This window comes from Hemiscyllium ocellatum, chromosome 2 (genome assembly GCF_020745735.1).
Source record: "Hemiscyllium ocellatum isolate sHemOce1 chromosome 2, sHemOce1.pat.X.cur, whole genome shotgun sequence".
Taxonomy (NCBI): domain Eukaryota; kingdom Metazoa; phylum Chordata; class Chondrichthyes; order Orectolobiformes; family Hemiscylliidae; genus Hemiscyllium; species Hemiscyllium ocellatum.
In genome coordinates this window covers 125,564,160-125,589,989 of record NC_083402.1, presented here as the reverse complement: position 1 = coordinate 125,589,989, position 25,830 = coordinate 125,564,160, and the positions used below count along the sequence as shown (strand labels likewise).

At 40.2% G+C, this 25,830-nt stretch overlaps 1 protein-coding gene across 1 annotated transcript in view; it reads left to right on the top strand.

Moving 5' to 3' along the window:
• Positions 1-25,830, top strand: part of LOC132824966 (MOB kinase activator 3B) — a 164,608-nt gene that overhangs the window by 69,790 nt on the left and 68,988 nt on the right. Inside the window, exon 2 of the mRNA XM_060839895.1 lies at positions 18,446-19,014. Coding sequence (XP_060695878.1) covers positions 18,597-19,014 — 418 coding nt within the window. The 5' untranslated portion in view covers positions 18,446-18,596. The remainder of the gene's footprint in view (positions 1-18,445; positions 19,015-25,830) is intronic.

The following is a 25,830-nucleotide window of genomic DNA, read 5'->3' as shown; positions in this document are numbered from 1 at the left end:
TTGGAATGAGTTTCCAAATGAAATCTGACCCAGTGCCATCACTAATCTGATATTTTGAAAGAGGTTTCCATTATTTGTAAGAATTCAGGCATCTGCAGGAAGTTCTTTAGTGTGCCTTTAAAGATGATTACAGCAGTTAAAGTTTCTATTTGCATTTGTAAAAGCAGGACTACAAAGAGCGCTCAGTATTGGCACTTAGTGCTATGATATTGTGTTTATCTCCCCCCCCCACCCCGTTCTCTTGTACTCACTTGGCGGGGATGATAGAGCAGATCAATCATGCTGTTAAAATTCTGCTTTCAGTGAAAATCTAATTGCTAGAGAGAATTTGATGGAAGTGATTAGACCTTTTTGAAGTCTTCCTCCTGCAAAGCTTTAACTAGAGCTGCACCTCTTATATACAATAGCATTAACATAATTTAGGGATGCAGAAGATGTGTGGTTCTATCAGCCCAGGGCAGAGAGCCATTTGATTCTTCACTCCGTGTATTCCTGTGAATTCTGCAACATTTAATCATTTGATCTGTGTATTGCTGTGGATTCCGGGCATCATAGAAATGTTGCAGAATGTGATCTAAAACACATTGGAACTTGCAGGAGCCTGTGAGAAAGGTGGAGCAGTTTGCAATGGCTTCCACTGTAGGGCCAGTGTAGATACAATCAATAGTATATATGTTCGAGAAGCTATGCTGAGATATTAGAACATAGAACATAGAACATAGAAGGATACAGCGCAGTACAGGCCCTTCGGCCCTCGATGTTGCGCCGACCGAGTCCTACCTAACCTATACTAGCCCAATAACTTCCAAATGCCTATCCAATGCCCGCTTAAATGAACATAAAGAAGGAGAGTTCACCACTGATACGGGCAGGGCATTCCATGAACTCACAACCCGCTGTGTGAAGAAACTACCCCTAACATCTGTCCTATACCTACCACCCCTTAATTTAAAGCTATGTCCCCTAGTAACACCTGACTCCATTAGCGGTAAAAGGTTCTTAGTATCTACCCTATCTAAACCCCTAATCATCTTATACACTTCTATCAGATCTCCCCTAAACCTTCTCTTCTCCAATGAGAACAGCCCCAAGTGCCTCAGCCTTTCCTCATACGATCTTCCTACCATTCCAGGCAACATCCTGGTAAACCTCCTCTGCACTCGTTCTAAAGCTTCCACATCCTTCCTATAGTATGGCGACCAAAACTGCACACAATACTCCAGATGAGGCCTCACCAGAGTCTTATACAACTGCAACATGACCTCAGGACTCCGGAACTCACTTCCTCTGCCAATAAAGCCCAGTACACCATATGCCTTCCTCACAGCACTATTTACCTGGGTGGCAACTTTCAGAGATCTGTGTACATAGACACCAAGATCCCTCTGCTCATCCACACTACCAAGTAGCCTACCATTAGCCCAGTAATCCATCATCTTGTTATTCCTACCAAAGTGAACGACTTCGCACTTAGCTACATTGAATTCCATTTGCCACATTTCCGCCCAGCTCTGCAACTTATCTATATCCCGCTGTAACCTACCACTTCCTTCCTCACTATCCACAACTCCACCGACTTTCGTGTCATCCGCAAACTTGCTTACCCAGCTTTCAAGTCCTTCCTCTAGATCATTTATAAAGATAACAAAAAGCAATGGTCCCAAAACAGATCCTTGTGGTACACCGCTAGTAACTGCGCTCCAAGATGAACATAATCCATCAACTACTACCCTCTGTCTCCTTCCAGCCAGCCAATTCCTAATCCAAACCTCTAATGTATCCTCAATGCCATACCTCTGAAGTTTTAGCATTAGCCTACCATGGGGAACCTTATCGAACGCCTTACTAAAATCCATATACACAACATCTACTGCTTTACCCTCATCCACTTCCTTAGTCACCTTCTCAAAGAACTCAATAAGGTTTGTGAGGCATGACCTGCCCTTCACAAAACCATGCTGGCTATCCCTGATCACGTTATTCCTACCCAGATGTTCATAAATCTTATCCCTTACCATTCTCTCTAAGACTTTGCCCACCACTGAAGTCAGACTCACTGGCCTATAGTTACTAGGGCTATCCCTACTCCCTTTCTTGAACAATGGGACCACATTCGCTATCCTCCAGTCCTCTGGTACTATTCCCGTTGACAATGACGACATAAAAATCCAGGCCAATGGCTCTGCTATCTCCTCCCTAGCTTCCCATAGGATCCTGGGGTAAATGCCATCAGGCCCAGGAGACTTATCTATATTCATCCTTTCCAATATTCCCAAAACCTCTTCCCTGCATATTTCCAGGGCATCCATTCTAATTATTTGTGATTCCATATTCACATCAGCAACAGTGTCCTGTTCCTGAGTGAATACTGATGAAAAGTACTGATTTAATGTCTCTCCAATCTCCTCCGCCTCCACACACAACTTCCCACTACTATCCTTGACTGGACCGATACCTACCCTAGTCATCCTTTTATTCTTGACATACCTATAGAAAGCCTTTGGGTTTTCCCTAATCCTACCAGCTAAAGACTTTTCATGTCCCCTTCTCGCTTTTCTTAGCTCCCTCTTTAGCTCCTTCCTGGCTACCTTATAACTCTCAATCGCCCCTACTGAACCTTCACGCCTCATCTTTACATATGCCGCCTTCTTCCCTTTCACAAGGGACTCCAATTCCTTACTAAACCACGGCTGCCTCACAAGGCCCTTTACACCATGCCTGACTGGTACATACCTATCGAGGACACGCAGTAGCTGCTCCTTGAACAATCCCCACATCTCATTAGTGTTCTTCTCTTGAAGCCTGTTTTTCCAATCCACACAACCTAAGTCATGCCTCACTGCATCATAATTTCCCTGCCCCCAGCTATAGCTCTTGCCCTGCGGCGCACGATTATCCCTCTCCATCACTAAAGTAAAAGTCACCGAGTTGTGGTCACTGTCCCCGAAGTGCTCACCTACCTCCAAGTCTAACACCTGGCCTGGTTCATTACCTAGAACCAAATCCAATATAGCCTCCTCTCTTGTTGGCCTGTCGACATATTGTGTCAGGAAACCCTCCTGCACACATTGTACAAACACCGACCCATCTAATGAACTCGAGCTATAGCTCTCCCAGTCAATATCTGGGAAGTTAAAGTCCCCCATAACAACCACCCTGCTACCTTCACTCTTTTCCTGAATCATCCTCGCAATATTATCCTCTACTTCTCTAGGACTATTAGGAGGCCTGTAGAAAACACCTAACAGGGTGACCTCACCTTTCCTATTTCTAACCTCAGCCCAAACTACCTCAGATGGCAAGTCCTCTTCCATCGTCCATTCCACTGCTGTGATACTGTCTTTGACAAGTAATGCCACGCCTCCCCCTTTTTTACCCCCATGTCTGATCCTACTAAAACATTTGAACCCTGGAACGTGCAACAGCCATTCTTGTCCCTGTTCTACCCACGTCTCTGTAATGGCCACAACATCGAAGTCCCAGGTACCAACCCACGCTGCAAGTTCACCTACCTTATTCCTTATACTTCTGGCATTGAAGTATACACACTTCAATCCTCCTTTCTGGTTACAGGCACCCTCCTTAGAGATCGCTGCATTATTCCTAACCTCCCTACACTCAAGGTCCTGTACCCTAAAGCTACAGTCCTGGTTCCCATGCCCCCGCGGAGTTAGTTTAAACCCTCCCAAAGAGCACTAGCAAACCTCCCCCCAAGGACACTGGTGCCCCTCAGGTTCAGGTGTAGCCCATCCTTTTTATAGAGGTCCCACCTTCCCCAGAAAGGACCCCAGTTGTCCAGAAACCGGAATCCCTCCCTCCTGCACCATCCCTGTAGCCACGCATTTAACTGCTCTCTCTCCCTATTCCTTGACTCTCTATCACGTGGCACGGGTAACAAACCAGAGACTACAACTCTGTTTGTTCTAACTCTGAGCTTCCAACCTAGCTCCCTGTAAGCCTGTCTGACATCCTCACCCTTCTTCCTACCTATATCGTTGGTGCCAACGTGGACCACGATCTGGGGCTGCTCCCCCTCCCCCTTAAGGACCCGGAAAACACGATCAGCGACATCACGTACCCTTGCACCTGGGAGGCAACATACCAAACGTGAGTCCCTGTCGCCCCCACAAAACCGTCTGTCTGTACCCCTCACTATCGAGTCCCCAAGAACTATTGCTCTACCTTTCTCCACCCTACCCTTCTGAGCAACGGGGCCAGGCTCCGTGCCAGAGGCCTGAACCTCGTTGCTTGCCCCTGGTAAGTCATCCCCCCCACAAGTATCCAAAACGGTATACTTGTTCTTGAGGGGAATGACCGCAGGGGGTCCCTGCACTGGCTTCCTCCTCCCACTCCCCCTCACTGTCACCCATCTATCTTGAACTTTCGTAGTAACTACTTGCCTAAAGCTCCGATCTATGACCTCCTCTGCCTCCCGAATGATCCGCAGTTCATCCAACTCCAGCTCCAGTTCCCTAACACGGGTTTGGAGGAGCTGGAGATGGGTGCACTTCTTGCAAGTGTACTCAGCAGGGACGCTAATGGCTTCCTTCACCTCATACATGTTGCAAGAGGAACATTGCCCTCTCTGCACTGCCATCCCTCTAAAAGTAAGCTTTCCTTAAAAAAAAACAACAAAAACCAACTAAATCTAAAGAAACAAACAAGGAAAATGCAGCACTTACCCGCTAGTCACAATTGGTCTTATTATTAGGTTAGAGGAGGTGGAAGGGTGGGAGGCACTACTCGTGGAGTGCCTCGGGTGACTCGCCTACGCCTTTAAATAAGGGGAGAAAAAAAACCTTACCCAGGTAACCTAGCGCGCCTTCCGGGTCTGCTACCGCTTTTTTTTAAAAGGAAAACTTTAAATTTACAACTATTAAATAAGCGACCAAACTTACCCACCAGTCGTCGCGAAGTCTTCCGAGAGACTGAGGCCTAAAACTCGGAGCCCGCCTTTAAATAAGGGGAGAAAAAAAAACCTTACCCAGGTAACCTAGCGCGCCTTCCGGGTCTGCTACCGCTTTTTTTTAAAAGGAAAACTTTAAATTTACAACTATTAAATAAGCGACCAAACTTACCCACCAGTCGTCGCGAAGTCTTCCGAGAGACTATTAAATAAGCGACCAAACTTACCCACCAGTCGTCGCGAAGTCTTCCGAGAGACTATTAAATAAGCGACCAAACTTACCCACCAATAAGCGACCAAACTTACCCACCATTGTAAAGTACTAAATAATAAATCATTATGGGAGTATCTTGTGAGAAAATGTAAACTTGTCCACTTGGACAGCAAGAATAGAAACGCAATGTGTTATTTAAATGAAGAGATTGCAGAACTCTGAGGTACACAGGGATATGGGTCACCTGTAGATGAATCACACAAGTATGTAGATATAGCAGGTGATTTGGAATACAAAGGGATGTTGATGTTTATTGTAAGAGGAATACATATAAAATTTGAGATGTTTTTCTACAGTTGTACAAGGTATTGGATCCACATCTTAAGTACTGTGCACACTTTCGGACTCTTTCTTAAGAAAATACAGAATTGCATTAGAAGTAGTTCAGAGAAGGTTCACTTGATTGATTCCTTGGAATAAGTGGAGGAGGGGAGATTATCTTACGAGGAAAGGTTGAACAGGTTTGATTTGCATCCAATGGAGTTCAGAAAAAGACAGGTGTATTCATGGGAAGATGTAAGATTCTGAGGGGTACTTGAATAGTGGCTGCTGAAAAGATGTTTTCCTTTGTGGGAGAGACTAGAACTATGGAAGACAATTTAAAAATGAGGTGTCACCCATTGAAAATGGAGATAAGGAGAAATGTTGCGAGTCCTGAGTCTGTGAAAATCGCTTCCACAGTTTGCAGCAAGGCAGTAAGTAGGTAGATTCTTGATGAAGAAGGGAGCAAAAGGATATCATGGGAAGCCAAGAAAGTAGAGTTGAAGCCACAATCAAATCAGGCATGATCTTATAGAATGGCGGAGCAGGCCTGATGGGCTGAATGACCCGTTCCTGTTTCTAAGCTCTAGTTTTGTGTGAAGCAACATCAAAACTGTAGCACTCAAACACAGAGTTTCTGTCACAGAAACAGAGATACTACCCACTGCATCATGAGATCTGTCGAATCAGCTGTATTATTTCTCAGCTAAAATGTCACCCCTTATTTTGAGCTAAAGCAATGAATTATCAAGTGTCCTTTCCAAATTTAGAATACATTTATTTGTAATGCAGTTCTCTTGGTCCACGCATGTCATAGCAAGACAATATGATTTCATGGCTTGTGCCTCGTGCTCAGACGCATTTGAGACCCATTGTTTATGCATATTGCTACAATTCTTGTCATGGTGCTCCTAAATAAAGTGGGTGTTCTTTACCAACAATCAAATTAATAAATAGCTTATTTAATTATTCTTCTTTGAAGTGCTTGGTTATGCTTTTAGCTGGGGTAGCTTTGTGGCCACAGTTGCAGAATAAAATTTTAGGATCCATGACATATTCACATTATCCTAAGTTCCGCACCATTACAGATTGTACGACAGTGGGGCTCCAGTGTAAAACAGACTGGGAAGCTTCCAGAAGTATGGGAGAGTATGAGAGCTTTGTGTGTCTTAGGCATGAATATTTGTACACATGAGCAATGCACAATGTCAAGAAAATTGGCTGACTGTGTGGAGTTTGCACATTCTCCCTGTGTTTGCCTGGGTTTCCTTGGGTGTTCTGATTTCCTCCCACAGTCTAAAGATGTGCAGGTTAGATGGATTAACCCATGGAAAATTGCCCATAGTATCCAAGGATGTGCAGACTTGGTGAATTGGCCATGGAAATGCAGGGTTACAGGGATAGGGTAGTGGGTTTGACTTGAGTGGGATACTCTTCAGAGGGTTAGTGTTTACTCCATGGGTCGAATGGCCTGATTCCACACTGTAGGGATTCTATGATTCTAATTTCCAGCTTAGCCTACTCAAATTGGGGGCAAGTCCCCGAGGAGATTAGTATTTCTAGTGAGTTGGACTGGACAACCACAGACTAATGCAGAAGCAGACTGGTGGTAGAACTGCCTCAGAGCTTCAGTGCTGTTTCCAAATGTTTAAAAGACAGAATAAAACATAACACATCTCCCCAGCACCCCATCCACCCTCTCATAGTCTCTGTACCCATCAAAGCAAATCATGCCACCTTGTTGCCCTGTGCTCAACCTTTTAAGATCATTCAAATTCATGCCAAGCAATGCTCCTGTGGCCATCTCATGGCTCTTCATAGGCCGATTCTAATGTAGTGCCAACCAGTGCCAATCTATGTATTCCCCTGTAGCCTTTCTCTTACATCCCCAGTGCCAACTCTCCCAGTCTCCACCATGAGCACACCTTAGGACTTATTCTGAGACTAAGTAGTATGAAGTTCTAAATGACTATTCCAGACTATTATACGGGGTGTCCTCACTTAAAGACAATGTTTTGTTTCACTGCTAAAGCTATGCGTCATGTCATGAAATGCACTCAACTCTCAAATAATTTCATTTAAATGTAGCAAATAGTGTTAAACCTTAAAAAACAAAGAAACTGCAACTACCATTTATTTTTAGGTTACCATAACCTCAGAAACCTAGTAAATTGTCTACAAAAATACCATTTATTTCTGAAGTTATTTGTAATCCTTCAACAAAAACAATATTGCATCATGGAACTTTTATTTGGACTCACCATTGGAGAATGGAATTGAAAATATTGCCAAAGATATGTTAAAACAAAAATTAGTCAGAAAGAATTTAGACACAGTAAGTGCCAGAGTGTTCCTGTTTTCACTGTCAGTCTGTGCTTCCCATCCATCTTAATGATGGAGTTTGCCAACTCGAAAACAGGTCTAGAACAAAATGTGCATTAAAATCAAAAGTTTGTGCCCATTTGTTAGCAAATTTATGTGAACTTTAAGTCATTGCACCACATTTCTGTTCCAAAACCATTGTCTTTACATAATATATGTAATTCTTGGCCCAGTATTGTTCATTCTGGGATTTGTTATGATGCCAAACCCGTCTACTGGTACAAATCAACACATTGATTAATTTAGAATGCAATAACTTATGGACTGGGCCAATTTACTTAGCATTGCACTTACTGAAATTAATTGGATCTAAATTTCCTTATATGCAGCAATACTATGAAAGTAGAAATTAAGTATCAGTTTGTATAACCAGAGCTTTGGAACAATGCAGTAGTCAGTCACTCTATCTCCTGCCATCTAGGTGTGTCAACCTGGCTCAAACAGCATAAGGGCTTTCATCATTATCATCAAAAACAAAAAGTAGATTTATGTACATAAGCAAAATTCTTCAGATGCCAGAATTTCAAAATGAAAACAACAAATGCTGGAAATACTCAGCAGGTTTGGCAGCATCTGCGGAGAGTAAAAAATGAAGCTGACATGTCAAATTTATTCACCTTCTGTTAGTTCATCAGCTTGAGGTCTACAGAACAGAGGGATTTGGGAGTCCTTGTACACAAATCACAAAAAATAGAAGTGTGCAGGCTCAACAGGCAATAGGGAAGGCAAATGGAATGTTGACCTTAATTCTGAAGAGAATGGAGCACAAAAATAGGGTAGCCACATTTAAACTATACAATGCACTAGTTAGACTACACCTGGAATACTATGTACTGTGTTACTCTCTTTATCAAAGGAAAGACATTGGAGGCAATGAAAAGAAGTTTGATCTCAGGTTTGGAGGGATTTTCTTATGAGAAGAGTTTGAATAGTTTGATGGGCCTGTATACATTGGCATTTAGAATATAGGCAACCTTTGAGATATATAAGATTCTTAGGAACTTGATAGGGTAAATACATAGAGATTATTTTCATAGGTAGGAGAGTCTCGGACCACAGAGTATAATGTCAGAGTCACCGAGTTAAGATAGATATGAGGAGAAATTTATTTTCTTAGAGCATAATTAATCTGTGGAGGCTGTAAAAGCTGGGTTGTTAAAAATATTCATGAGTGAGATAGACAGATTTTTAATCAGCAAGGGAATCAAGAGTCATGTGGAAACGGCAGGAAGTGAAGCTGAGGATAATCAGATCAGACATGACCTCAGTAAATGGTGGAGCAGACTTAATGGGTTGAATAGCCTACTTCTGCTCCTACATTTTATGGTCAGATGGAAATATAAACTTTTTCTTATCTCCCAACAGATGTTGTCAGATTTACTGAGTATTAATTTAGGGAGAGGTTGAACAGGCTGGGACTGTTTTTCCTGTAGTGTCGAAGGCTGAGGAGTGACCTAATAGAGGTTCATAAAATCATGAGGGGCATGGATAGAATAAATAGACAAAGTCTTTTCCTGGGATGGGGGAGTCCAGAACTAGAGGGCATAGATTTAGGGTGAGAGGGGAAAGATATAAAAGAGACCTTTTTCACACAGAGGGTGGTACGTGTATGGAATGAGCTGCCAGACAAAGTGGTGGAGGCTGGTACAATTGCAACATTTTAAGAGGCATCTGGGTGGGTATATGAATAGGAAGGGTTTGGAGGGATATGGGCCAGGTGCTGGCAAGTGGGACTAAATTGGGTTGTGATATCTGGTCAGCATGGATGAGTTGGACCGAAAGGTCTGTTTCCGTGCTGTACATCTCTATAACTGTATGACTGTATGACTCTATTACTGGCATCTCTGTTTTTATCTCTTGCATCTAATGCACTGTGTTCAATGTTTAAAAGTGCCTTTACACAGACATATTTAAAGGACAAGGGAAGACATTACTAATAACCTGAAGAAAAGGCATTCTTTAAAAATGAAGAGAGTTAACTGTGTTAAGGTGTCAACTGTGGCTCAGTGAGTGACACTTTTGCCATTACAGCAGATGGAGCAGAATCACATCCCACTTCAGAAATCTGAGTACTGAATCCAGGTTAAAGCTTCATTTGTGGTTCTGAGGGAGCAATGTGCTGTCATTCAGATAAGACAGTGGATTATGTTTGGCATAGTGCTGTTAGGATATGAAGATGACCTATTGCCTTCAAGTGAAGTTGTGGATACCTTTACAAATTCACACAAAAGCTCAAAGCTGCTACTTTTGAAGAATTCTCCCTCGTGTCATGGGCAAAAATGTATATAATTCAACCCAAATTAGTGGGACAGTTTGGCATTTATCATGTTGCATTTGTGGATTGGTGCATCTGTTCTTTTTTCTGCTTTGATTGGGTACGTATCAAAGGAGAAAGTGAGGACTGCAGATGCTGGAGATCGGAGCTGAAAATGTGTTGCTGGAAAAGCGCAGCAGGTCGGGCAGCATCCAAGGAGCAGGCGAGTCAACGTTTTGGGACTGAGCCTTGAAGAAGGGCTCATGCCCGTAATGTCGATTCTCCTGCTCCTTGAATGCTGTCTGACCTGCTGCGCTTTTCCAGCAACACATTTTCAGCTAGGTATCAAAAAAAGACATTCATTATTAGGAGCATAGAATAGGAGAAGCTGCAACCATCTACCCATTGAGACTGCTCAATCATTAAACTAGAACATGGGTGATCTTCAACCTTAATGTCACTTTTCCACACTGTCCCCTTTTCCATTGATAGCTTTAAGATCTAGAAATCTATTGATCTCTGTCCTGAATATATTCGATAGCTAAGTATTCCACCAACAATTTTTGAATATGAATGTGATTAACAATGTGATCATGACCAGATTATATGTTTTTATAGATGTTGTTTCAGGGCTAGGTATTGGCTAGAATATCTTGGATAATGCCCCTGATCTTAAAAGATAGTGACAAAAAGCTGTACCATGCTGAATCAAAACTTTATTTGGTAAGAATCCCTTGTATTACTAGAGATGGTTAAACAGAGTCAGGGAATGACAAGGTGAAAAAGGGGTATAAAGAAGAGCATAAGAATTTTAATTTCTCAGAGCCAATGCAAGTCATCACAATCAGAGGTAATAGCAGAACTTGCTGTGGAAAAGGATACAGAAGACAGTTTTGGATGACATAAAGTTTATAGGGCATAGAAGATGGGAAGTCAGCCTGAGTATTATGGCCACTGATGGCCAAGATGTGAATATGACCTTCAGTGTCAGTTGATCCTTACACCGGATACAGTTTAGCATGACACTAAAGCGTGTGTGCTAGAAAATAAGAAAGGGTCTGAATAGAGTAGAGAGAAAGAAAATGTTCCCACTTATAAAAGGATACAGCATGAGCAGATATAGATTTAAAGTGCCTTTACACAGGTATATTTAAAGGACAAGGGAAGACATTACTAATAACCTGAAGAAAAGGCATTCTTTAAAAATGAAGAGAGTTAACTGTGTTAAGGTGTCAACTGTGGCTCAGTGAGTGACACTTTTGCCATTACAGCAGATGGAGCAGAATCGCATCCCACTTCAGAAATCTGAGTACTGAATCCAGGTTAAAGCTTCATTTGTGGTTCTGAGGGAGCAATGTGCTGTCATTCAGATAAGACAGTGGATTATGTTTGGCATAGTGCTGTTAGGATTTACAAAAGAAGTAACTGTATTCTGAGAAACCTTTTTCACACACATGGTCTGTATCTAGAATGCAACACCCGGAAGCGTTATGCGGGAAGGTTCAATTGAGGCATTTCAGAAGGTATTGTATGATTATTTGAAGAGAAACAATATGCAATGGTGTGGAGAAAAGGCAGCAGAATGGAACTACATCAATATGCTCATTTGGAGAGCTGGTAGAGAAGTGTAGACACTATTGCAATGTAGGAAACACAACAAAAGATGTTTATACAGTAATCGTCTACAAAAAGCAGTGTAATCATGACCAGATAATAATGATCCTGACATTTAGCAAGTCTGGAGTAGCCTGGCTGAGGTTCTGGATGTAGGTTTGCTTGCTGAGGTTCATTTTCAGATAATTTGTCACCATACGAGGTAATATATTCAGTGAGCCTCTGGATGAAGCATTGGTGGTATAATCTGCTTTCTATTTATTGCCCAAACACATAAATAGAAAACGGGCCACACCACCAATACTTCATTTGGAGGCTCACTGAAGATGTTACCCAGTAAGGTGACATCCAGACTCTGACAGTGTTATGAATCTTCTGATCAGATTGGCTGGACCAGTAACTGTCTACTTTGTTGCTGTTTAAGTCATTAAACTTTCACATTCAATCAACAGGGTGCCAACTTCTGAAGAAGGGGCTGATCTGAAAAATTCATTTACTCTATTTCCTGTACTTGCTGTTATTGAATTTGACTCTGTACAGTGTAGTCAAGAAAAGAATACTCAACTGTAGTTTAAAATTTTACTACTTCATTTCCAAAAGTTGAAGAAAGAGATGTGTCCTTTTAGACTCTATTCATTGTATTATGCACAGAAGAATATGTTTCTGACATTTCAATTCAATCTTGAGAGAATTAGATAAATGCTTGAATTTATTAGAATGCAATGAAAGAAAAGTATAATGATATAGCTCCATTGGGAAGTTAGCATTAGCACAGGCTAGGTAGACTGAATGGTCTTACTTATGACTTGCTTTGTCAACTACCTGATATTGGTGGAACCAAGGAACCTGACTTGGCAGCTCCACAGCAAAACCCTTACAGATATTTTCCTAATGGCATGTTCAGAGATGTGTAGTACACAGTTCTGGAGCAGGTGGAATTTGAACATGATTCTCCTGGTTCTGAGGTATGGAAAATACCACTGTATCACAAAAGCCCTTAAACAAAGTCCTTACAACAGAACTGCCTGAGATAGAACTGCTGTCTCATATAAAGTTCAGGCGGCACAGCTGTACTGGATGAGGCAGATATTTGTAGAAGTAATCTTAAGTGGCTGTTGTGCTGCAGTTGTAGTGTCCCTACCACAAGTCCCAGAGGCTAGTGTTCAAGTTCAACACCTGCTCCAGGACTGTGTATTAACATCTGTAAATAGGTTGATTAGGAAAATATATAGGTGTCATTCTAAAGATAACTCTCATAACTTATAGAGCTCTTTGTCTTTGAGCTTTTCACCTGGGTAGAACTCAAAAGAAACTCAAAAGACAAGCCAGCTGGGAAAATATACTTTGTGCTTATTCAAGTAAGGAGAGAAATCTGGGGGGTTAGCAAAGTCCTCACTTTGGTGCTAATAAATTGGTATTAGTTTTGTGCAGAGGTGGTGCTATAGGAAGAATATTATTAAATTGGAAAGGGTGCAGAAAATATTTGCACGGATGTTACCAGGACTGAAGGATTGAGTTATGGGGAAAGGTTGGGTAGGCTTTATTCACTGGAGCATAGGAGGTTGAAGGGTGGCCTTAAAGAGGTTTATAAAATCTTGAAATGCATAGATAAGATAAATAGCAAAGGTCTTTTCCCTAGGGTGGGGGGAGTTCAAAACTAGAGGACATGTTTTTAAGGTAAGGGGAGAAAGATTTAAAAGGAATCTGAGGGCCAACATTTTCACATTTGCATATGGAATGAACTGCCAGAGGAAGTGATAGATACAAGTACAGTTACAACATTTAAAAGGTATTTGGACAGGTATGTGAATAGGAAAGGTTGAGAGGGATGTGAGCCAAATGCAGGTAAATGGGAATCGTTTAGTTTGGGAAACTTAGTCAGGATGGTCAAGTTAGACAGAAGAGTCTGTTTCCATATTGTATGACTCTATGATTCAAGTGTTGCAAGATGAGTTCTGAAACTCATCTACATATTCACATTTGAAGCTGAACTTCTATGACAAGGCAGATAATCTTTTTGTATAATTGGCACTTTATTGATTATCTCTAACAAATTAAAAATGCCTTTTACCAAATGATCAGTGTAAATATATTAATTTTTGCTTTTAACCCTGTTTAAGGATCTATTCAAATGATATATCAGCTATGTAGTGTATTCTTTTAATTCTTTATTGTTGCATTGGATGTGGGCATTGCTGGCAAGGCTGGCATCTGTTGCATATTCCTTTGAACTGATGGCTCTCTAGGCCCTTTCAAGAGGCAGTTAAGAATCAACTACATTGCTATGGGTCTAAGTTTTCATCCTTGGTCAACACTCCTTCTAGCTTGAAAGTATTGCACAGGCTGACTTTGCACGTGATTGTTAATAGCCTTGACTGAGTGCTAGTATTTTGGGAGGACTTGATTATAAAGGCAGGGATGTACTTCTGAGGCTCTGTAGGGCTCTAGTCAGACCACACTTGGAGTGTTGTGCAGAGTTTTGGTCCCCATATCTCAAGATGGATGCACTGGCCCTGGAGCATGTTCAGAGGAGGTTCATGAAAGTGGTCCCAGGAATTAAAAGCTTAATATATGAGGTATGTTTGAGGACTCTGGGTCTATACTTGATGGTGTTTAGAAGGAATGGGGGGGGGGGGGGCGGATTGTGCTGGGGTGTGGGGGGGGGGGAGTGGCAGGTGGGGATGGGCAAGGCAGTGGGGTGATCTAAATGAAACACACAGAATATTGAATGGCCTGGACAGAGTAGATGTGGGGAAGATGTTTCCATTGGTATGAGAAACTAGGACCTGAGGGCACAGCTTCAAAGGGAAGACATTTTAGCATGGAGATAAGGAGAAACTCTTCTGCCAGAGAGTGATGAATCTGTGGAATTCATCGCCACTGAAGGCTATGGAGGCCAGGTCATAGAGTATATTAATGACTGAAATAGATAGGTTCTTGAGTATCAAAGGGATCAAGGGTTGCAGGGAAAAAGCAGGATAATGGGTTTGAGAAACTTATCAGCCATGACTGAATGGCGGAACAGACTTGATGGGCTGAATGGCCTAATTTCTGCTATGAGGTCTATGGTCTTATAGTTTGCTATAGGACTTTGTAGGGTGAGTTGAACCAGTCACATTCAGACCTGTCATGACTTAACAGTCATTGCATAAAATTTAAGTGTTGAAGAAATATGGAGAACAGACTGGAATAATACGATTCACACAATTTACTCAAATGAAGTGTAAACACAGATATGGATCGCTGCATTGAATGGGCTGCTTCTGTGATTTAGTCCCTGTGTATTTTGATGTCAGTATAAAATAAGCTTTTTGATATCTCACTGTTTTCCCAATGAGTATTCAAATCACATGAACCAAGAAGATCCCAGGTTGATTTCAGGATTTTGAATTAGCAGATCACAGATAGGCTGGCAGTGATGTTATAGTTAATGTCAACATTCTCGAATTAAGTGAAAAATCATTGGTTAGGACTCTTGCTATCACTGAACCTTTTTGGCAATGCATGTTCAGTGAGAACAGAATATCATTGGCTGTCATTACTGTCATAGTTGAATTACCTGATGTGTATGTCGGTTGGAATATAGAAACATAGAAGCTACGGTGAAGAGACAATGCATCAAATACTGTAAAATAGTTCATCAATAAAGTCTGCACATCCCCAGGGTACTCCCTTGATGCTTTTGTTCTTGCCCCATCTCTGTTCATGTCTCTTCATCAGCAGGCTAACAATCTGTCCTGCAGAGCAGGATCAGAAGCCTGAAGTACTCATGCAGGTTGTGCAGCATTGAGGCTGGCAGATAAGCCAAATTCCCAAACACGGACCCCTATTGCTTCTCAACATGTGGGAATCACTTTATCGCTGCCAAATGGTGTGGAATAGCAAATTAGTGATCAAAGCTGACAATTCACAAACTTGTGGGTTGAAGTAGCACAGCGTGACTTTCGTCAACCAATGTGTTAATTTAAAATTACTTTGCCTGTCATCTTAGCAGAGGATTTAAAATAAGTGAACCCATTGCAAATGGTAGAGCACAATTTAGCATTAAAGAGTCACAACAAAAGGAGAAAGCAAAATGGTGATGGGTTATTTTCTTTGTATTTGTATTGAACAGCAATGCGTTCCACTTTAGTGATATGCGGTTAAATCACTTTATAGCAACCCACATTTTTAAAGAATTTATAAAACAACATGCTGTGAAGTCCTTCACTTACCATGCAACCCTTTGGATTTGTTCTGAAGAATGCAGAGTGTATCCCTTGAAATAACATGTTTGTATTTTAGGAGCAATAACCTGAGTATGGCGACTTAAACACTTCTCACTGTATTTTTTGTAAAAATGCAAGTGACAATAAATTAGTAAATTAGTACTTTATTCTGTTCAAGTACTTCAGAAATGTATAAGGACATCAAGAATCACCAAGTGAGGAAGGAATGATTAGGTTGACAGTTCCACCATCACTTTTAATCTGACATGATTTTACAGGCCACTTGGTAGGAAGTGACCATTGTTTAGTGCATGGATCAAATTTTGACATGGCTGGTGGACTAGGCTTGGTTCCATTATTTTGAGATTATCCACAGGTAGTCCTGAAAGTATCTGTCTGTTTTTAATTCAGTATTATTTTAAACTAGAATACAGAGACAATTTTATGTATAACAATGTATATTTTGGACAATGTTCTGGAGGAGAATAACTGGTATCAAATGCAAACACAGAACTGACATTTTTGACTGTATACAGGTGAATTGATATATCTTTAAAAACATTTTTATTCAATATCTAATTCCTGAACATGACAAGTTGCTGCACAGACCTTCTTCTGTTACTATCTAACCAAAATAGAGATGAGATAAATGATGGAACTATGATTTAAATATTGCCAAACCTGGATTTAGGAGAAAACATAGCATTAAAGAAAAAGTAAGAGGGCTGACAGATTAGGTGTGTTTGGAAAATACGTAGAGATGACAGTCACCAATGTTTGAAATATTTATTAAAGCAGCAAATGTTGGAAAGTCTCAACAGGTCAAACAGCATCTGTTGAGAGAGGAATGTTAATATTTCAGTTTGGTGGTCTTTCATTACCCTCAATAGCTCTGTTTCTAAATTCTGTTGTTAAGTGATGATTACTTAATGATTCTCCTAAACTAATTTAGAGAAAAAAAATGAAATGCTTCATCAGTCACTCTTTCAGAAAACTATTCGAGCTTTTGTTATCCTTTAAATTGATTTATTTCATTAAGTAGTTTTGGAGTTTCAAAGAGGTTACTTCATTTCTCCTTTCACCGATGCTGCGAGAACTGAGTTTCTCCAGTGGTTTCTGGTTTTACTCCATTGAGTTGCCTGCTTTGAAGACTTGTTTTGTAATAAGGGAAGTGTGCAAGGAAAGTGAAAGAAAAAATTGTGTATTTTAAAAGAATCTGTTCTTGCTCATGTACGTTACTCATGTTATAAAACCACCGACCCATGACAGCGATTTTCTGTTCTGTATTTGAACACTTTTTCAGTAGTACGTAGAGCTGGTTATGTGTTGCTGATTTCTGTTTGATGAGCAATAATGTATGAGGAAACTACAGTGCGGTCTAATTGATGTAAGCTGAGATTCAACTAATCCTTTGGTTTCAAATTGCATCAATGTGCCCTGACAGACAGTGCCTCAGCTTCAGAAATGGCATGACTCAGCAGCTTGAGAAGAATGGCATTGTGTTGAAATTGGATTGTGCTCACTGCATCAAAACATTTACACATTGAGCATTTTGGGTATTAGTGTGTGCTGATAGCTAAATTGTGCAGATTGCCAACTGCACAGGACAATGTGCTGCTTTCACAACAGCAACAAAAGTGAAATTGTGGTCTCATTAAATAAAAGGAGACCAGTTGCCTACCTTGAATAAAGTTACAAAGTCTGACAGTGTTGATAGCATAAGCAGAGCCAAGCAAGCTAAAGCCATACCAATGTTTTGTCCATGTAAGCGATTTGCCAAGTGACTGGTGACCCACATTACTGTATGGTTTCACTTACAAGAAAAGTAATCCAGAGTAAAATCGATATCCTTTCAGCTGACTTTTATTCATTTTCTAGATTTATTGAATGCTCCTGGTCTGCTGGATGTCCAAGACCATTGCCTATTTCTATCCTCAGTTAACTTTAAAAGGCCAAATTCATGTGATTAAAGTATATTCATCTCCTCGCTTTTCCCGATCCAGTTTCAGTCGACCAGTTTGAGACTTGAGCATTTCAGAAACTCACAACCTGGGCATGCCTTCTGGACCTTCACCAACAAGTGTGGCTTGTACAAGAGCTGGCAACGATACATACTATTCAGATTGTTATTAGATTTAGACACAAATGTTTTGTATCAGTTTATCAAGGCATTTTTTAAAAATCCTAAACCTTAAATCATGAAGTCTGCATGGTACAATATAAGCTCACGTCTTTTCTTTCCAGCCATATTTTTTTTGAAGTGAAATATTATTCAAGGTGATATGTCAGTTCTAACAAGTTTGCTTTCTGTTTACATTTCATTGAATGCTGCATAAGATTACAATGTCTTGAAAATTTCAGCCGATGTTCCAATTCTTTTTATTTTAGAAGATGCTCCTGGTTTTTATGTCTAAAAGGAACACAATTACTACTCAATCATGAAGTAGTTGCAAAAATTTAAGTATGTGCTGAAAATAACTTGTAATGTTATTAACACTTATTTCAAACTATTTCCCTCTGCCTCCCCACCCTAACTTCTCGAACAGGAAAGAACTGTCTCCCTTAAAGAACTAGTGGAAGTAAAAGGTTGAAACAAACTGAGGACCCACCGAATATTGGACCAAGAAATCATAGACATAGCATTACTAAAGTGTAGCTGTTCTGAGTGCATCGGTTTGAAACAACTGATATCCTACCATGTCAACAGCCCTGAAACAGGTATTCAATAAAGACAAGACCTTTCGGCCAAAGAGGAAATTTGAACCAGGTACTCAGAGGTTTGAACTCCATAAGAAAGCACAGGCTTCATTAAGCTCAGGAGTGGATCTGAAGGGAGCTGTTCAACTACCCAATGGTGAAGACCTTAATGATTGGATTGCTGTTCATGTGGTGGACTTCTTTAATCGAATTAACCTGATTTATGGGACAATCTGTGAGTTCTGTACTGACAGGAGCTGCCCTATCATGTCAGGAGGACAGAAGTATGAATATCGATGGCAGGACGATAACAAATACAAAAGACCCACTGCCCTTCCAGCTCCTCAGTACATGAGCCTCTTGATGGATTGGATTGAGGTTCAAATCAACAATGAAGAAATCTTCCCGACAAGCATTGGTGAGTTGTGGTTTACTTCAGGGGAAGAAACTTGTTATACTAGGAGAATATTGGGAATAACTTTAACTTAATCTAACCATCAAAAAACTGAAGATTAGCTTGAATGGTTATATTTCATTTATCTGATTTTACTCTTTGTTAAAGTTATCGAAGAGCAATATTGGCTAACGGGTAAACTGGTGTTCCCCATAATCCCATAGCATTTCCATTCAACAGGTTAAGTTAAATAAGCTATTGTTTCTGGGTGCAGCCCTGTTTTTCTGACTGACATTATTGTAAAATAAAGGAACAAGTCATTGAGGGGATTGTGCCTATATTTCTCTGATGTGTGAGATAACTAGGTAAAGCTCTCCCAACAGTTGTGGAGGCTTTTACAGTTGCAACATTTAAGAGGCATTTGGATGGGTATATGATTAGGAAGGGTTTGGAGGGATATGGGCCGGGTGGGACTAGATTGGGTTGAGATATCTGGTCAGCAGAGACGGGTTGGACAGAAGGGTCTGTTTCCATGCTGTACATCTCTATGGCTCTATGATTCTATTTGCTTACATTTGAAATCAATTGCTGTGTCGAAACTATCATGTTTCATTCATCTGTTGCAACAATTAAACATTCCCAACCTAAGTTGAAATCTTTCAAGTGTAATATTTCAGCATTGTCAAACATGAATGATTCAAGGACAAGTTGCTGATTATCCACTCAATAAACACCGATTTTTGATGGTTTAAGAATTGTTTGAAATTCTATGCTGCACTCAGTACTGAAATTTCATAAACATTGAGTGCTTTGTGAGCAAATGAAAGAATTAATTTCAAATAAATGCTGGTTGTGTTCATATAGATGAGAACATTGGATATTAACTACAAGATTCATAAAATCTTGGTAAAACAATGAGAGATTTCTGACAGGACCATCCTGAATTTTGATTGCTTCTTTTATGCCTCTTTGTTGGGTACAAAAATAAGAAGTGTCTCTGGGCACAGTGAACTAACTGTTCACATCCTAATCATGTCCAATTTTTTAAACTCTCTCTTCAGTTGAAAATTGAGGGCATTTGGTAACTAAGCAGAGAGTGGAATTAGTAATAGATGTTGAGAATGACAATGGTTGTGCTATGTGAGCTGTTGTTGTGTTACCAGCACATTGGCCCAAATCTGTCAGTCAACTATTCATTCTAGGGGACAGAGTGATAACTGGAATTGAGTCCATGCCCCTACTACTTGGGTAGAGAGTATGCAGGCAGCCACAGAAGATGCCAGGTGCAGAATCGTGTTGCCTGTAAGTCTTATCTTGTTTCTGTGGGACTTTGTCACAACATAATACTTAACAAAGCAACAGTTAAGTTTTCCCTTCAGTTCCCCACATAAACCGCATGTCCCAACTCTGCTACCCCATGTCACCTCATGCTCCTTACCAACCCTGCACATCATCCATGCCAAACTTTACATCCTCATCTATTCCTTTATTTCTTTTCTTTTGAATTTTTCCTATATCAATCTGTTCAGAGATGTTAATACACACCTCTGAAGAAGGTGGGACCTGAACCCATGCCTCTGGTGCAGGAGTAAGATCACTACCAATGTGCTACAAAAGGGCCTGGTCCATGGTTCTTTAAAGGTCTTCTGCCAAATTAGTGTCAACTAATACCAATCCATGCCACCACCTACCTCCATTGCCCCCCATGCCAACTCACCCAATATCCACTATAGACAGATGTCAGAACCCATGAAGATGACGTTCATGGGTTCACTAATTTAAAAACGTTCATGAATTCACTAATTTAAAAACACATTGATAACATAAAAATGTCACAACATTGAAACAAGCAGTAGGAGAATGCCAATCAACCTTTTGAGCCTGTTCTGCCATTCAATAAATTCACAGCTGATCCTTTACCTCAATGCCATATTCCTGCTTTCTACGATATCTCTTGATGCCTTTTAGAATATAAAAAAAATCTATCTCTTTATTAAATATATTCAGTGACATGGCCTCCAGTCTTCTATGGTTGAGAATTCCACAGGTTCACTATCCTTTGAATGAAGAATTCTTTTTATTCTCAGTCGTAAATACTCTACCCGTATTCTGAAACTGTGACTTGCCATCCAGGGAACATCTAGCCTGTCCAGCCCTGTTGGAATTTTGTATGTTTCAATTAGATCCCTCTCATCCTTCTTATCTCTAGTGAATACAGGCCCAGTCAAACCAATCTCTTCTCAAAAGAGAGTTCTGCCATCTTCAATATTAGCCAAGTGTATCTCCTTTGGGCTGTCTATGGTAAGTTAAGGAGACCAAAACTGCATGCAGTACTCCAGGTGTGATTTCAACAACTCCCTGTATAACTGCAGTAAGACATCCTTGCTTCTGAGCTCAAATTCTCTTGCAACGAAGGCCAATATACCATTTGCTGTCCTCGTTTTTTGCCACATCTACCTGTCTATTTTCATTGACTGATGTGCAAGGATACTCAGATCACTTCATGTGTCTACATTTCCCAATATATTCTGTTTTTCCCATCTAGGTTGATAAATTCATATTTAGCCATATTGTACTGCATCAGCCCACTCAATTTGTCTAAATTGAAACATCCTTGCATTTTCATTACCACTCACAGTCCTGCCAGTTTTCTGTCACCAGCAAACCTGGAAATGTTGCTTTTGCTTCCCACACCCAGTTAATCCATATATATTGTGATTAGCTGGGGTCCAAGCTAATTCTTGTGGTATTCCACTTGTCACTGCCTGTCACACAGAAAAAGATCTATTTATTCCCATTTTCTGACTGTCAACTAATTCTAAATCCATGTCGATATATTAACTACTATCCCAGTTCTTTAATTTTGCCCAATATCTCTTCACTCGTTTTCCCTTATTCTAATAGCTACATCCTTGGAAACCTTTATTAGTTACGCATGATTTGCCTTTCATAAACCCATGCTAGCTTTGTTCAATTCAATTTCCTACATTTAACTTCCTTCAACATCCATATGAAAACAAGCATTTGTAATCATAGGGAGAAAGTGTGGACTGCATATGCTGGAGAACAGAGGAAAGGCTTGTTGTAATCATAGCCCCATTTCAAAGATTTTATTAACACATGGAATTGTTAATCGTACTGTGGTCTAACAGGCACCCCAGTTGTGATAAAGCTAGGCTATGACCAACAGAATGAAATTGCAAGGACTGAATTTTTCACACTGCAGTATTATCAAACATTTATAAATCATGAGATTTAAATTGTTTAATCACTGAAAGTTGCTTTGGCAGCTTTGCAGGTCTAATTGCTTTTGCCACTTTGTATGCACATTGATGCCTGCTTTTAACAACCTGGAAGAGCATTTGACCACTCCCAAACAGCAACTAACCTCCCCTAAATAAACTTTAATTTTCCAAAAGTACTTGTTACCTCTCACAAAATCTCCCTTGACAAATCAAAAATGATTCCTTTCCTCTCCTAAGAGGTATCCTACCTCTCCAAAGAACTCTGGCAGCTTTAAACCTTGCCCAGAAAGTGTTTTGAATATTCCACCAATCAGAAGTGTTAAGGATCCAGCTTCAATTGGATAGATTAGCATCTCTTTCCAAAAGTCATTTTGTAAATTATTTTCCTGCCAGAATCCCTGGAATTTACTGACCAAATACAATTACACTTTAAAATTTGCAGTTGCCTCCGTGAACTCTGTAAAATTAGTCTTTATCTGTACGCTGCAAAGTTCCTATCCAATGTCTAAACAGCATATTATTGTATTTCATTTACTCTCTAATAATTTTGTAATCCATTGCAGTGATTTGTTAACAACTTTTCATTGTTAAGATGGGGCATTAGGTGAATCATGATCCATCAAAACACTGTGTAGTCTTATTGAAGAGCACAGGCAGAAAGTTTATATGGCAGTTAGTTGATTAATAAACTGGTTAAAACGTGAGGTTTAATCCTTTTAGCAATATGGGGATGTCACACTAAATGCTAGCTCAGCTGGCTTTTCAGCTTAATACTCCAACTTGGCCCCTTCAGAATCCCTTTTGTATCTAAAATATCTGGGAAAAAACATTCCGTTGACAATACCCCAATAATACTGGAATGATGTTGGGTATTCTGGATTTCAAAACGCATACCTTCACTCCTTTTATGAAACTTCACTTCCAATTCAAACCAAGTCACAATTAGGGAAGATGATATGTCGGAGGTCTGTGTCCTTTGCTGTTTTGCACGTTCCAGTTGCTACTGTGCTAAAAGGTTGTTTCAAATAATGATGCTGTGTCACAAAGCACTGTTGTGTATGAACACAATAGCCACCACTTAAGTATTGTTCTTAAATTTTAAAATGAAGCATTTTGAACTATGTAAGGATTTCTTTTCAGTAGAATACAAGCATTGAAAAATAAGTATTCTGGAAGACTAAAACAGCAAAAACTATCCATTGTGCAAGATGTACTTTAGAATTATCTACAGATTCAGGACTTATTATCAACTGCCTCTGCTAAGTAAATAATTCAAATACCTGAACATTTTCAATAATGAGATTAGATTGATCCTTGTAATGTTAGCAGAGGCTCAACTTGCCAACTCCAATAGGGACGTGAGGAGAAGGGATAAGAGATCCACTGTCAGTTGGATAGATTTGGACGTGTTTACAAAAAAGGATTCTGTAAGTGCTTTTTCCCTGCCCAGTTATGACTGTGATTTGCTGTAGGAAGGAGGTCAGCTCAATATGTTTACAATCCTTGCTGTTTCTAGTACATGGTTTGAATTCTGGTATGTTTGTTCAGAGGATTATTAATAAATGTATGCTTATTTCTGAAATATAAAGTAATTTAAAATCTTTCTTTATAATCTTAGTGAAATTTTATTGTTTTGTGATACTCTGTTCAAGAGTTGTTTGTTGATAGACGAGTGAATGAGGATAACTTGACTGTGGTAGTTTGCACAACCTCATTCTCCGATGACACACCTGTCTCCCTGCAGTGAGAAGACTGGCCACTTGGTTAAATTATCCAAGAGCAGTCAATGGTTCCGGTATATAGATCCTTTGGCATATATAGGAGAAAATCTGGAATATAAGCAGAAAATGTTTCATGGAGATTGAAGTAGAATTGGAGTGAGCAGTGCTATTGAAATTGGTGGCTGCTGCTGATATGGCTTTTACAAGGTAACTAGGAGATGTATTCAATAAGAGTTTAGCTGCTTCACTTATTGAAAATACATCTGTAAAGGGGCTTTCATTTAATATGATTTATTTTTCTATTCCAAGGACAGCACAGTGAGCAATCTGATTTCATATTGATCCAATTTATCTGTCACCGCAATTTATTTAGGGGTGCAGAAAAGGATATCTGAAATTCCAGCCACTGATTAGATCATCTTCCATGGGAAAGGTGATTATTATATGTCAGCTGGTTCCCATAATTTAGAAATGGTCACACTCGAGGTTGAAAATGCTGGAGCTTCATCAAAGGTATTTGCAGCTCTCCAAGTGGCTGGTGAGCTGATATTTGCTCAGAACCTGGCTTCTGTGCAATAGAAAAATGTGGCATCCTGGATGAATATCCATATAACAATCAGTTCTAGCTGTTTGCAAATAATGTAACATTATAACAGACACATCCCGAGTGTCTGATGTAGTGACTTTCATTTCCGCAGTTGCTAGACCACAAAATACTTGTGTATCAGTTGTTATGCAAGGGGAAAATTCAATGTATAACAAAACACTTTTTGTCAAATCTCTCCAGTGAGTAACAGATCCATATTTAAAGAAGTGCTGCCAACTCCATTCCCAGGCAGCCCCTCTTATTTGAAGCACTTGCAGTGTCACCAGGAACAGGAAGACTGTGAATCATTACAGTAGAAGCCACCAACTGTACAAAAACATTTTAATTATGGTTTAAATTGGATAAAATGTCCCTGTGCACCCTGACCATTCTCTAGGTTTAGTTGAGCCAAATTGGAAATTGTCTTTGAATTATCAATAGGATCAACTTGCACAAGTAAATCTTATGAGAGATTTCCCAACAACTTCTTTATCAACATTGCAAAGGAAAAAAAATGCTGAATTCACTGCTAGAGGGATAAAATTGAAATGTTATGTTGAGTTTGTACAAAATCAAGGTTTGACCACGTTTGGATTACTGTATGCAGCAGATTTCGTCTCTATTTTGTAAGAATGGTGCACAAGCAGCGGAAAAGGTAAAAAAAAATCATAAAGGTGATCCCAGAACCATCCCAGGGGCAGCACGGTTGCTCAGTGGTTAGCATTGCTGCCTCACAGCTCCAGGGACCTGGGTTCGATTCCAGCCTCGTTTGACTGTTTTCTCCCTGTGTTTGCATGGGCTTCCTCTGTGTGCTCTGGTTTGCTCCCACAGATCTTTATATGACCATAAGACATTGGAGCAGAAATTTAGCCAATCAGCCCATTGAGTCTGCTCTGCCATTCAATCATGGCTGATAAGTTTCTCAACCCCATTCTCCCACTTTCTCCCTCTAACCCTTGACCCCTTGATACTCAAGAATCCATCTTTCTCAGTCTTAAATATACTCAATGACCTGACCTCCACAGCCTTCTATGGCAATGAATTCCATAGATTCACCACTCTCTGACTGAAGCTTTAGGGAATAGAAGAATGTAGGAAATAGGAGCAAAGGTAGACCATATGGCCACTGTAGTTTACCACGCCGTTCAATTTGATCATGATTATCTCACACCTTAACCCCATTTTCTTACCTCCCCATATTGCTCGATTCCAAGAGAGATCAAAATTCTCTCAGCCAATGTCCACATCTCTCAGGATAGAGAATTTCAAAGATTCACAATCTAATGAG